Source organism: Perognathus longimembris, chromosome 22, assembly GCF_023159225.1.
Source record: "Perognathus longimembris pacificus isolate PPM17 chromosome 22, ASM2315922v1, whole genome shotgun sequence".
In the NCBI taxonomy this organism is placed as follows: Eukaryota; Metazoa; Chordata; class Mammalia; order Rodentia; family Heteromyidae; genus Perognathus; species Perognathus longimembris.
The window spans coordinates 7,480,956-7,495,301 of record NC_063182.1 but is presented as its reverse complement, the minus strand read 5'-3'; the positions used below and the strand labels follow the sequence as shown (position 1 = coordinate 7,495,301).

General features: G+C 43.7%; 1 protein-coding gene across 1 annotated transcript; it reads left to right on the top strand.

The window, feature by feature from the left end:
• The first annotated feature begins 11,356 nt into the window (after nucleotides 1–11,356).
• LOC125340207 (protocadherin alpha-1-like) lies at nucleotides 11,357–13,777 on the top strand. The gene has a single exon (XM_048331653.1). It carries the CDS (start codon nucleotides 11,369–11,371, stop codon nucleotides 13,775–13,777), a length of 2,409 nt encoding a protein of 802 aa, XP_048187610.1. The 5' UTR covers nucleotides 11,357–11,368.
• Nucleotides 13,778–14,346: the final 569 nt, after the last annotated feature.

The following is a 14,346-nucleotide window of genomic DNA, read 5'->3' as shown; positions in this document are numbered from 1 at the left end:
TTGTTACTTTGAACCTCTTTTAAGGTAATTGCTCATTTTTTAAATTTACAGTTTTGGGTTCTATATCTGGCATTTCATTTCTTTGGAAATGAGATGTAATGAATTTTTGTAGGAGTCATGTTGCTTTACTTTTCATATTACTTATATTCATATAATGTAATTTTCATATCTGTTAGGTTCATTACTAATGCAAGAAGAGAAAGCATACAGCAATAATGAAATAATCTATCTAAAAACTAAAATTTTAGGGTTTGGAATATGGCCTAGTGGTAAAAGTGCTCTCCTTGTATACATGAAGCCCTGGGTTCCATTCCTCAGCACCACATATATAGAAAAAGATGGAAGTGGCGCTGTGGCTCAAGTGGTAGAGTGCTAGCCTTGAGCAAAAAAAGAAGCCAGGGCCAGTGCTCAGGCCCTACAAGCCCCAGTACTGGCAAAAACAAAAACAAAAACAAAACCCAAAATTTAAATGTAACAAGAGCCTGAGATCTTAGGATTATAGTTTGAAGCCAGCCTGGGCAGGAAAATCCATGAGACTCTTTTTTTTTTTTTTTTTGGCCAGTCCTGGGGCTTGGACTCAGGGCCTGAGCACTGAGCACTGTCCCTGGCTTCTTTTTGCTCAAGGCTAACACTCTTCCTGTTGATCCACAACACCACTCCTGGCTTCTATATATGTGGTGCTGAGAAATCGAACCCAGGGCTTCATGCATGCTATATATGCACTGTATTGCTAAGCCACATTCCCAGCCCCATATGAGACTCTTATCTGCAAATAGTCACCAGGAAACAGGAAGTGGCACTGTGACTCAAAGTGGTAGAGTGCTAGCCTTGAGCAGAAAAGTTCAGGGACAGCATCTAGGACCTGAGTTCAAGCCCCATGACTGACCAAAAATTCAAATTAAAAAAATGAATAAATACATGTAATAAGAAATTGAGGGGCTGGGGATATGGCCTAGTGGCAAGAGAGCTTGCTTCGTATACATGAGGCCTTGGGTTCAATTCCCCAGCACCACATATACAGAAAACGGCCAGAAGTGGCGCTGTGGCTCAAGTGGCAGAGTGCTAGCCTTGAGCAAAAGGAAGCCAGGGACAGTGCTCAGGCCCTGAGTCCAAGGCCCAGGACTGGCAAAAAAAAAAAAAGAAATCGAAAACATCAACAACTATACCCTCATTGTGATTAGAAAAGAGGAACTGTGGTTCTAAGATACACTAGGAGTTTAAAATTATTAAAGGCATAAGTATTATATAAAAATTAAGTAGCAAAACAAAGGGGATATGAGAAGGAAAAAAGAAGGCAGGGTAAGGGGAGAGACATATACGCAGTAAAAATGTAAGAAGTAACACTGTGTGAAAACAGTGTAAGCAGTATATGATGAAACAGAAAAATAAATCAGTAACAAACAAGGAATACACACACACACACACACACACACACACGGGCGAATAATTCTTCCTTGCTGGTGAGTTCTGTTTTATAGCAGCTGGGCTTCAGGAGAGCAGCATGCATTTGCCTCCACTTTCTGCCACTCAAAGTTCTGTTTGTGGCTGTTCCAATGCATTTGTGCTCAGGTCTCAGTTTGTGGCAGCATATGGGTCTGCTTTGCATAGCAGGGCTTGAACTCAGGGCCTTGTGGTTGCTTAGGCAGGTGTTCTGCCACTTGAGCCATTCATCCAGACCTTTTTTTATTTAGTTATTATTTTGGATAGTTTTGCATTTTTGTCCAGGACTGCCCAGCAGTAAGCCACCCCCATATGGGAGGTGTTGGCGGGCTGTTTCAGAGGCAGGGGCTGTGGGCACCGATCAGTGGCCGTCTGGAAAAACCCCGTGGGGTAGAAAAGGAAATCTGAGTACCCCATTGTGCCGAGATCTCTCCCGCAGAGGTTGACCCCTATGTCAAAAATCAAGTGCTGTGCACACCCCACCTGCCTATCAAGGCACTCGTGGTGGTTTGCAACATCTGACGCCCGACGTGGAGGCACCGAGGGCCTAGCGGCGAGAATGGAGGCGCAGCCAAGACAGCGACCGGTGAAGTGGGGAGGTCCGCGGGGCACGCTGACGCGTTCCAGGGTAACCAGTGGGGTCAGCTCAAAGCAAAAAGGCCAGGAACCTTGAGCCGATGGGCACACTGCTGACAAAGTCAGGGGGGAAAGTAAGGGAAAAAAGACGTGGAGAGATTGGCCTGGTACATAGAAAAGTTCGACTGTCTGCTACCTCCACATGAGACGTTGCAAGTGCAGCAATGGAGGGAGATTCTGCGCTCATTTTATGTGGCTCCAAGCTTGGGGGAAGAAAATCCGGTCAAAAGTTCAGTCTTTATGTAAGAAGATCACAAAGAATATGGGATGCTCTTCAGCAGTGGATATATTTGCTTAACACAAGAGAACACATACTGATGGGGAAAAAAATCAATGAATGTAAGCCATAAAATAGCTGTTTAATTATGTCCATAATATTATATTGTACTTAATCTAGTAAGGAACTACACATGTTAGGAATATGAAAAAAAAGTAGGATTTTTAGAGTAATTTAGGCAACATCAGAGAATTCATACTGGTAAGAAATTACATGCATAAAAGCAATGAGGGAAGGTCTTGAAAACAGATTTTATTCTTTGCATCTGAGAACTCATAATGGTTATAAACTTTTCTGAGCATTAGGAATGTAAACCTAACTATGTGTGGACAAATTGTTCAGCAAGAAAGAAGGCATAGTAATGAGAAACCTATGAACTTAAGAAAGGTGAGTGAAGTTTAGAATTCTATACTTATTAGTATGAGAGAACTCATACTGGTAAGATGCACTATGAACGTAGTTAATACAACAAAACCACCATTATTTGGAACAACTTATTCTACCTCATAGGATTGATACAGATGAGAAATTTCATGAATGTAAAGGATGTTAGAAGATATTTATACCTAATTGAGTTCTACTACTATCTACGTAAATCATACTAGTGATAAATGTTTTAATGTAAGGAATGTGAAAATGCCTTTACTGTTAGTAAAAAAAAAAGGTTGCTGAATACTACAGAATTAGTAGTAGAGAGATATTTCACAAATGGAAAAAGCATAAGGATTTGTTTAGACTTTTGTCATTACTACATTTGAGAGAATTCATACTGGTAAGAATCCTTTTCCTTAAGAAATTTAATAAATCCTTTATTATATTAGAATAATTTAATCACAACAGAACATTTATATGATTTTTGTTTTGTTTTGTTTTCCCAGTCCTGGGGCTTAAACTAAGGGCCTGGGCACTGTCCCAAAGCTTCTTTTTGCTCAAGGCTAGCACTCTACCACTTGAGCCACAGCACCACTTCTGGCTTTTCTGTATTTGTGGTACTGAGGAATCAAACCTAGGGCTTCATGCATGCAAGGCAAGTACTCTACCATTAAGCCACATTCCCAGCCCATATATTGATTTTTAAAACCCTCATAAGTGCAAGAAAAATGGAAAAGCCATTTGTGTGCATTGACAAATGACTGAAGACCAGTGTATTTATATTGTGGAGAAGCTCTTTATATGCAAAAACTATGGGAAGACTTTTACATGTAAGTCAAATTTATACTTGTGTAAATTAAAAGTCTAAGGATTGTGAGAAAACCTTCAGTTGGGAAGGAAAACACATTAATATGCAGAGAATTTACACTGATGAAAAGTCCTTTAAATACAAATTAGAGAGTTAGAGAAATGTTATATCAATTATGTTTGCATCACTGTGACCAAATATCTGATATAAACAACTGAAAGAAGGAGGCAAGACTTATCGCTAATGGTTTCAGTGGGTTCAGACCATTGTTGCTTAACCCCATGTACATAGACCTCCATAGTGATGAGGTCATAAGGTGGAGAAGAAATAATTTATAGTAGCCACAAAAGAGAGTAACAGGAATGTACCATGGACATGGCCCCAACATCCACACCAGTGACCTACTATCTCTAGATAGACCCCACTGCCTAAGGTTTCCATAACTATTCAAAATAGTGCCACAGGCCTCAAGTGCCTACCTGTGGGGGAAATTGCATTTTCAAGCCATAACAAATTACTCAGTTTAAGAGAATTCATATAGGAGAGAAAAATTATGAATTTAAATTATATGTGAAAATCTTTATCCATGTTAGAAATCTTAATTATTTTATCCAATAATTATGTTTGGTAAAAATGAAGATAAGGCTGGGAAGGCGGCTTAGTGGTAGAGTGCTTGCCTAGCATCCATGAAGCCCTGGATTTCATTCCTCAGTACCACTTCAACAGAAACACCTGGAAGTGGCGCAGTGGCTCAAGTGGTAGAGCGCTAGTGTTGACCACACAGAGGCTCAGGGACAGAGCCCCAGGGACAGAGCCCAGGCCCTCAGTTTAAGTGCCAGGACTAGCAAATGAATATAAGCCATGCTGGTGGCTTACACCTGTAATTCTAGCTACTGAAGAGGCTGAGATCTGAGGGTAATGGTTCAAAGCCAGCCTTGGCACAAAAAGTCTGTGAGACTCTTATCTCCAATAAACTACTCAGAAAAAGCCAGAAGTAGTGCTGTGGTTCAAGTGGTAGAGTCCTAGCGTTTAACACAGAGAGGCTCCGGGACAGAGCCCAGGGTTCAAGCCCCAAGACTGGAAAAAAAAAAGAAGGAAAACAAAAAGAAAAGAAAAAACAGTCTAAATCCTAGATAAAGGCTTTGGGTAATGTTGCCTATTTCTCAACATTGGAAAACCCAAATATAATTCAATTGAACTATCCAAGCATTTACCTTTTGTCCTTTTTTGAAGTATATCATAGTATTTATCATAGAAGAATATTTGGAAAATTTACCTTCTACCTTAAACTTCTATACTTCTACGTGGGACAATTTTGCTCAGTTTCTGTCAATGATAATACCTTGTTAAACTACAATACAGTATCATACTCAGTTTCACTGGCACTGGGGCAGTCAAGATACAGAACATTTCAGGGCTGGGGATATGGCCTAGTGGCAAGAGTGCCTGCCTCGGATACACGAGGCCCTAGGTTCGATTCCCCAGCACCACATATACAGAAAACGGCCAGAAGCGGCGCTGTGGCTCAAGTGGCAGAGTGCTAGCCTTGAGCGGGAAGAAGCCAGGGACAGTGCTCAGGCCCTGAGTCCAAGGCCCAGGACTGGCAAAAAAAAAAAAAAAAGATACAGAACATTTCAAACACCTAAAGGATACATTTCACATTGCCCCTTTATTTCCCTCCCTGGCTTGCCTTTTCCTTAATCCCTTCACCTCCTAATTGGTTGTCTATTTCTAAAATTTTGGCATTTCACAAATGATGTACAAATGAAATTATGTAGTGTGTGATCTTTGGGAATTACTTTTTTCCCCTTTAAGTTAATCTAGATTGTTAGATGAATCAATACTTCATTCTTATTCCTGAATTCGTGTATATTGTTTCTGAAACATTTTAGGATTTTATGTGCTTTTAAATTTGGGATTTTCTCTTAATTAATTTTAGTGCAATCTGTCTTTTGAATTTATTGAGATTTGCTTATATCCTAGAGTATGATGTAGATTGGAGTATGTTCCATGAGCACTTGAAAGAATGCTGTTGTTGATTGGTCTGTTCTATAAATGGCAATTAGTTCCTATTGGTTAACAGTGGATAATAGTGCTGGTGAGTTCTCTCTCCTGCTGATTTTTCCTGTAGCTGTTCAATCCATTTCTAAGGAAGGAATGCTGAAGTCTCCAACTGTGGTTGTGCATTTGTCTACTTCTTTGTTTTATTGTATTCATTTCTTATCAAATTATACTTCACATTTGCATGTCTTGTTGGGTGTTTACTCTTAAAAACCTAATTATGTCTTCTTGTTGGTTGTCCTCTTAACTTATGTTTCCTTACTCTAAGCTTTATGTCTACTCCAGCTTTTCTCTGATCAATGGCTACATTAGGTATCCGTTTTTCTTTTCACACAGCCTCACAATGTAGAAAATTCAAGAGAAGAAAACTCTACTTTATTTACCCATACTTATTCCTCCCCCTCCGATTCTCCTCTTCCTTTTTCTTCTTCTGTGCTGGTACCAGAGCTTGAGCTCAGGGCTCTGTTTCCACTCATGGCTGATGTTCTACCACTTGAGCCACACCTCCACTCCAAAATTTTGCTGGTTACTTGTAGATTAAGTCTCTACTTGGGCTGGCTTCTAACTGTGACCCATAGATCTCAGTCTTCTGAGTAGCTAAAATCACAGGCGTGAGCCACCAGGAGTCTGGCTGCTGCTGCTGCTACTGCTCTTCCTCATCCTCCTGCTCCCCTCCCCTCCCACTTCCTCCTTCTTCAAATTTACAGCACAACTTTTTTTTCTATTTCGAAAATCTACTGATATTCAGAATAAAAGTCTACAAAATTTCACAATTGATAAGTCAGTTTATTAGAATAGTTGACTTAGGCATCTGCAATGGTGGCTTGAACACCCACTCCTGCTCAACACTGATGAAAGTAATCTTAATCTCAGCACTGTGTAAACCAGTGAGTGGTGTGTGGAGTCTCATCTGGGAGAGTTCTCATATCTTAGGAACTTCCTCCCAGAATTCAATCCGTGACCCTTAGAGCTCAGCTTCCTGAATAGCTAAGATTTCAGAGATGAGCCACCAATGCCAATTCTATGTTTCTTTTCTTTAAAAAGAATCATTAGTGGGGCTGGGGATATAGCCTAGTGGCAAGAGTGCCTGCCTCGGATACATGAGGCCCTAGGTTCGATTCCCCAGCACCACATATACAGAAAACGGCCAGAAGTGGCACTGTGGCTCAGGTGGCAGAGTGCTAGCCTTGAGCAAAAAGAAGCCAGGGACAGTGCTCAGGCCCTGAGTCCAAGGCCCAGGACTGGCCAAAAAAAAAAAAAAATCATTAGTGATGTGTGTGTGTGTGTGTGTGTGTGTGTGTGTGTAGATCTGCTGGCAACAAATTTTCTTTTAATTCATATGAAAATTTCTTGATTTCCCCTTCATTTGAGAAGGCTTTTTTTGTTGTTGTTGTTGGACTTAGGCTTCTGGTTGGTAGTTTTAACTCCAAATTAAAAAAAAATATTGTGATATTTCCTCTGTAAATTCTTATTTACTCTTGGAAAATTACTTTAATGGGAACAGTTTTCCCCATGTAGAGTAGGTAAGGTGTCTTCTATTATTCTCAAGATTATTTTCTTTGGCTTTTATTTTCTGAAGTTAACTATCACATGTCAGGATTTACTCACCTCCTTGCTTGGTTTACTATATTTGAAGTGTTTTTAGTTACCATTTCTTTGAAAACTTTATCAACCTCCTATGTCTTTCATTATAGTCTCACATATCTATGCATTAAAAACACCTTTCAGCCTATTTTCTCTTTACTGTTCATTAGGTAATTTCTGGTTTTCTGTCTTTCCCTCCCTCCCTTCCTCCTTCCCTCCCTCCCTCCCCCCTTTCTCTCTCCCTCTCTCTCTGTCTCTCTCTGTCTCTGTCTCTGTCTGTCTCTCTCTCTCTCTCTCTCTCTCTCTCTCTCTCTCTCTCTCTCTCTCTCTCTCTCTCTCTCTCTCTCTCTTTCTTCTTTTGGTTCATCATGGAGCTTGAACTTGGCCTGAATGCTATCCCTGAGCTTTTCTGCTCAAGGCTACTGTGCTACCACTTTGAGCCACAGCTCCACTTCTGTTTTTTTGCAGTTTGTTGGAGTTAAGAGTCTCAAGGATTGAATTTCCTGATTGGGATGGCTTTGGACCATGATCTTTAGATTTCAGCCTCCTGAGTAGCTAGGGTTACAGACACGAGTCACCAGCCCCTGGCTTGTTTTTTTTTATCTTTTGGCTTATTTACTCTACTCTTTTTTGTCCAGCCCATTTTACCAGGATTTTATTTTAGTTATTAGAGTTTTTGATTCTTAGACTTCCATTTAGTTCTTTTTTAAAAAAATCATTTATTTACTTGTTGAAACTTTGATTTCATTGCAGACACATAATTGTGGTTCAAATATTCCTGAAATGAAAAATTAGAAGGCCTTGGCAAATGAAATAGAAAGATAGAAACCTTTGTAGGTAATTCTAAAACTTCTCATCTCACACAGCCATATTCCCGTATCCATGTGTGATATGTTCCAAAATACACAATAGACACCTGAATTTCTGGGTGGTACTGAACCCTGCATGTTTTATATTTCTTATACATACACAGATATGTTTAGGTTTAAATAATAAATTGAGCACAGCAACATATTAACAAAAAGTAATAATAAGACAAAGATTATAATAAATGGCTGTAATGTTATGTGGATATGATCTTTACACCCTACCTGAATGTAATGTTTTTCCTTTTATTAGGTTGAGAACATAAACTTTTCACTGAAAGCATCTTATGGTTTCCCTTTGATATGTTTGAATTGTCATTAGCCATGACTCTTGCATTTTTATTTTTCAGTGGTAGTTACCAAACCCAGAGCCTTATCATGTGCTTTATAACTATTCTATGCTATGAGCCCCTACTCTTGTACTTTGGGGCCATTAGGAAAATAAAGGATATTTGAACACAAATGCCACAATACTCCAACAGTAATGTAATAATGGAAATGGTTACTAAGTGACTCATGGGTAGGTAGCATATACAGCACTGACGTGCTGACAGGAAGAATTCATTGTCAGGCAGCGTATAGTAGGATTCATCATAAGGCTGAGCAGTTTAACATTTATTTCTGGAATTTCTTACTTAGTGTTTTTGAATTTTAGTTAATTATGAATAACTGAAACTACAAAACCCCAAATTTTGGATAAGGGGAAACTATTGTAGATTTAAGAATTTTAGTTTGCCATGTTTCTGGTTGCTTATATGATGGGTTTTTGCTTTAGAAAATAGGACATTTAAAAAATTATGTTCTAAGACAAAGTCTTGTTTAAATCCTATTACTTAGTCACTTCTGTTCTGTCTGTCAGAGAAAGGTCGATGCTGCCTCCTTACTGGACACGGAAGTAGAAGTCTAAGTTTTCCCATTGACCACTGATACCTGAATGCATTGTCCTGTAGGAATTCCTGTGGGAATTGTGTCCCTACAAATGTTCTCCATTGACAGTGTAGTGGGATGGCTTTAAAAAAAAAATCACATGGTGCAGGGCACTGGTGGCTCATGCTTAGAATACTAGCTATTCAGGAGGTTGAGAGCTGACAGTTGCAGTTCAAGTCCACATCAACAGGAAAGTCCATGAAACTCTAATCTCCTTAAGTACCAAGAAAAAAAAGTCAGAAGTAGAGCTGTGCCTCAAGTGGTAAAGCCCTAGTCTTGAGCAATAAAGTTAAGGGAGAGTGTCTAGGCCCTGAGTTCAAGCCCCAGTACTGGCACAAATTTAAAAAATATCATGTGGTGAAATGTCTTAGCTGTCCAGCTAGACTTCCTCTGACATCACGCAGCAGAGAGGAGGAATATAGACTAAGCTACTTATATGATCTATGGGACACTTCAGATGAAAGGAATGCAAGTTATAGCTCCATAGTTGGTATTCTGTGGTACCACATAGCCCAAGGTGTTAAAGTATGTTAGTATTACTGTGTGCAGCCATGTGTTTTCTATAGCACTTGCCTAGATTAAACAATTAACTAAAATGTTTTTTGTTCTTTCTCTTTTGTGTCTTGCTAGACTGCTCCTTTTCCAGTGCCTTTTCTAGATAGAGCCTTTCTCATTTGTGCTTAATGGTATTTCTAGGTTACTGGCTTCTTCAGCTTCAACTTCAGGCAAAAAGAAAATATAGGTCTGGCGCTGGTGGCTAATGCCTGTAATCCTAGCTACTCAGGAGGCTGGGATCTGAGGAGTGGGGTTCGAAGACAGCTGGGGCAGGAAACTCCATGAAACTTAACTCCAATAAGCTACTCAAAAAAGCCAGAAGTGGTGCTGTGACTCAAGTGATAGAGTGCTTGTCTTGAGCGAGAGAAGCTCAGAGACAGCACCCAGGCACTGAGTTCGAGCCCCAGGACCAGAAAAACAACAACAGGAAATTCATCACTGTATCATTTGCAGGCCTTACTGTTTTAATTATAAAGGTCTTTGAACATTTCAAAGTATTGTCTAATCCATGACTATTTTGAATGGCTCCAAGTTCAGAATTTCCTTTACTTTCTGAGTAAGAGGATGTTCATATACTCTATATTGCTGTATCTTGTGCAATAAAGTAATTGCATTCAGCTAGTATTAAAATGTATAAACAAATTCTTAAAAATAAGATAGTTTCGTGTTTCACTTATGTATTAATTATAAAATAAACAATAATTTAAGTTTTCTAATAATAAAGATATCCTTACTTATATCAGTATTAAATATTCTTACTACTTAAAATGGTACATTTTTTGAAAAATAAGCAGGGAATATTTTTTTCTCACCTAAGTTTTTAATCAAAGTTTGATGTCACTATGGAGTTCTGATTATGAATTGAACTGAAGTTGAATGATAACTTTTTTGATAGGTCATTCTCAAACAATTTCTTCTAAAGCCTTAATCTTCACATTGTAGTTTTGTTTTGTTATCTTGTCTGTGGACAAAACTTTTGGGTTTGTTCTGTATAGTGATACATCATTTGTTTAAATATACCAGTGTTTGATCTTAATAAGGACAAAGGTATGGATGAAAATTTGATGTAACAAAAAAGATCCAGTGGACAATAATTTAATAATGGAATCATGACTCTTGGAAATCAAAGTTATAAGTTCAAAACTTAGGTCATTGTGTTATATAGCAATAAACAAATGGAGGCTTGCAAATACCTTTATTTGAACACTTAAAGACAGAAAATGATGAACTTGTCCATACTATGAAGACATTTAAATGTATATCAGACAAAATTCTTAAAATGTCATATACTCAATATCAATTTCATTGGTAATATCATATGAAAAACTTACACACTCAGGCTAGGTGAACTTTAGTGGCCAGAGTGGATTGTATTAAAACTTCAGCACACGGTTACAAGTATATAATAATAAATATATGAGTCGGTAAATCATTTCAAATATGATACAGGCATATCTTGAATTTTATTAAATCCAACTGTAATGCTTGCCATAATAGCTGAGGAAAGGTACGGAATTACATGGGAGTTGAAATATGCCGCCTTTCTTAAAGGACATAAGCTGAAAACGACTGCGTTGAAGAATTTGGAAAGGAACATGGACTGTGTTTTCGAAAGACCAACGAATGGCTCGAAAATTCACCTTGGCCACATGATGTCGCTGTGTACCACGAAGTCCTCTCCATGGGAAGGAGGTGCCAGACGCCATGAATTAAAACGGGAAGCTCCATTTCGTCGCCACCCGGGGGAAGACAGAAAGGGCCAGGACAAAATGATTGCCAAGACGCGATGAGAGGGATGATTCTGGGGTAGAGCGCGAGCCGGGCGAAAGGCCCAGCGTTGCGATGCTGCCTCCCCGGCGTGGAGGCCCGGGATCCCCGCGTCTGCTGCTCCCCTGGCTGCTCCTCCCCGCGCTCTGGGCGGCCGGGCGCGGGCAGCTGCGCTACGCGGTCCCCGAGGAGGCCCAGCACGGCACGTTCGTGGGCCGCCTCGCGCAGGACCTGGGGCTGGAGCTGGCGGAGCTGGTGCCGCGCCTGTTCCGGGTGGCGTCCAAGGAGCGCGGGGAGCTGCTGGAGGTGAACGTGCAGAATGGCATTTTGTTTGTGAACGCGCGGGTGGACCGGGAGGAGCTGTGCGGGCGGAGCGCGGAGTGCAGCCTCCACCTGGAGGTGATCGTGGACAGGCCGCTGCGGGTGTTCCACGTGGAGGTGGAGGTCGAGGACATCAACGACAACCCGCCCGTGTTCCGGAGCAGAGAACAAAGGATCTTCATTCCCGAGAACAGACAAGTCGGTTCCCGATTCCCCCTAGAGGGCGCGGCGGACGCGGACCGCGGGGCCAACGCGCTCCTCACCTACACCCTGAGCCCCAGCGATTGCTTTGCTTTGGACGTGCGGGCAAGTGATGAGCTGAGCCAATCTCTTTCGCTCGAACTGAGGAAACCTTTGGATAGAGAAGAAACCCCAGAACTTCATTTATTGTTGACAGCTACCGACGGGGGTAAACCAGGACTGGAAGGCCGAGCTCAGCTGCTCGTCACTGTCCTCGACGTGAATGACAATGCCCCGGTATTTGAGCAGGACGTGTACAGAGTTCACTTACTAGAGACCACAGCCAATGGAACCCTGGTGGCCCGGCTGAACGCCTCTGACGCCGACGAGGGTCTCAACGGCGAGGTGGTTTTCTCCTTGGGCAGTGACGTTGCTCCTAACACTCGAGAAAAGTTCAACATCGATTCCAGCTCAGGAGAAATTAGAGTCATTGGAAATCTGGATTATGAAGAAGAGAAATCCTATGAAATTCAAGTGCGGGCAGTCGATAAAGGAAGTCCCCCGATGTCAAACCACTGCAAAGTTCTGGTGAAAGTGCTGGACGTGAATGATAATGCGCCAGAACTGGCCATCACGTCGCTGTCCTTGCCCATCAGGGAGGATGCGCCCGTGGGCACCGTGATCGCCCTGGTGAGCGTGTCCGACCGCGACGCCGGGGCCAACGGGCAGGTGAGCTGCTCGCTGCCGCCACACCTGCCCTTCAAGCTGGCGTCCACCTTCAGGAACTACTACTCCCTGGTGCTGGACAGCGCCCTGGACCGCGAGGCCACCGCGGGCTACCAGGTGGTGGTGACGGCGCGGGACGGGGGCTCGCCCCCGCGGTGGGCCACGGCCAGCGTGTGGGTGGAGGTGGCCGACGTGAACGACAACGCGCCCGTGTTCGCGCAGGCCGAGTACACGGTGTCGGTGCGCGAGAACAACGCGCCCGGCGCGCACATCTGCACGGTGAGCGCGCGGGACGCGGACGCGCAGGAGAACGCGCGCGTGTCCTACGCGCTGGTGGAGCGGCGCGTGGGCGAGCGCGCGCTGTCGAGCCTCGTGTCGGTGCACGCGCAGAGCGGCCGCGTGCACGCGCTGCAGCCGCTGGACCACGAGGAGCTGGCGCTGCTGCAGTTCCAGGTGAGCGCGCGCGACGCCGGCGCGCCTGCGCGGGGCAGCAACGCCAGCCTGCAGCTGTTCGTGCTGGACGAGAACGACAACGCGCCGGCGCTGCTGGGGCCGGCCGGGGGCGGGGCGCGGAGCCACGCGCTGGCGCGCTCGGCGGGCGCGGGCCACGTGCTGACCAAGGTGCGCGCGCTGGACGCGGACTCGGGCTACAACGCGTGGCTGGCGTACGAGCTGCAGCCGGCGGCGGCCGGGGCGCGCAGCCCGTTCCGCGTGGGGCTGTACACGGGCGAGGTCAGCACCACGCGCGCCCTGGACGAGGCGGACGCGCCGAGGCAGCGCCTGGTGGTGCTGGTGCGGGACCACGGCGAGCCCGCGCTCACGGCCACGGCCACGCTGCTGGTGTCGCTGGTGGACGGCGCTCCGTCGCCGAAGCTGTCTGCGCGCGCGTCGGCGGGCCGCGTGGGCGCGGAGGCGTCGCCGCTGGACGTGAACGCGTCGCTGATGGTGGCCATCTGCGCGGTGTCCGGCCTGCTGGTGCTGACGCTGCTGCTGTGGGGGGCGCTGCGGTGCTGCGGGGCGGCGCGGAGCGAGGGCGCGTGCGCGCCGGGGAAGCCGGTGCTGGTGTGCTCCAGCGCGGTGGGGAGCTGGTCCTCGTGCCGGCAGAGGAGGCCCGGGCTGTGCTCCGCCGAGGGCCCGCCCAAGGCCGACCTCATGGCCTTCAGCCCCGGCCTGTCTCCAAGTGCGAACTTACCAGAAAGGAGTGATCATTCGGATCCTTCAGGTCATGTAAGTCTAACTTTAAACCTTTGCCTTTAAGTTTCTCTTTTAGATTTGACTCTTGTCACCTTTCTTAGAAATGACACTTCAAAGACTAGGAAAATTTAAAATAATGCCAGGGCAATCCAGTACATTCTTTGATTTACATTCTAGGATACTTTAAGAAATGCTTCAATACTAGTTAATGTTGATTTTTAGTTTTTATGGCTTTGTTGGGGATGGAACAGAGGGCCTCACAATTGCTAGGTAAGCAAAGAGTTGGTCATGTACAATAAAGTGGCTCAACCAGGTGAATTATAGTCTTAAGGTTTATTTTTTTTTACCTTCTATTACTGTCCCTCCCTCTCCCCCATCAATCTCGAAAGAAATACCTGTGGGCAAAGCTCCACAAACCATTTTCCTTCTTAATTTCAAAGAGGGCAAGTTATCAGTAGTTCTAAGCATATGTAATTTAAAATGTATTTTGCATACTTTTCATACTCATGTTAAAATATGCAACCACTCCTCTGATATTATGAACAAATTTCCGATGCTATTCCCATGGTCCAGAAGACTTGTTATTTGATGACCTTGTCATTTAGATCCAGTGAGGAAACTCTCGGTGGAGC

Bases quoted from the DNA above. Each gene is read 5' to 3' on its own strand.
- LOC125340207 (XM_048331653.1), top strand. From the start codon at position 11,369: ATGCTGCCTCCCCGGCGTGGAGGCCCGGGATCCCCGCGTCTGCTGCTC.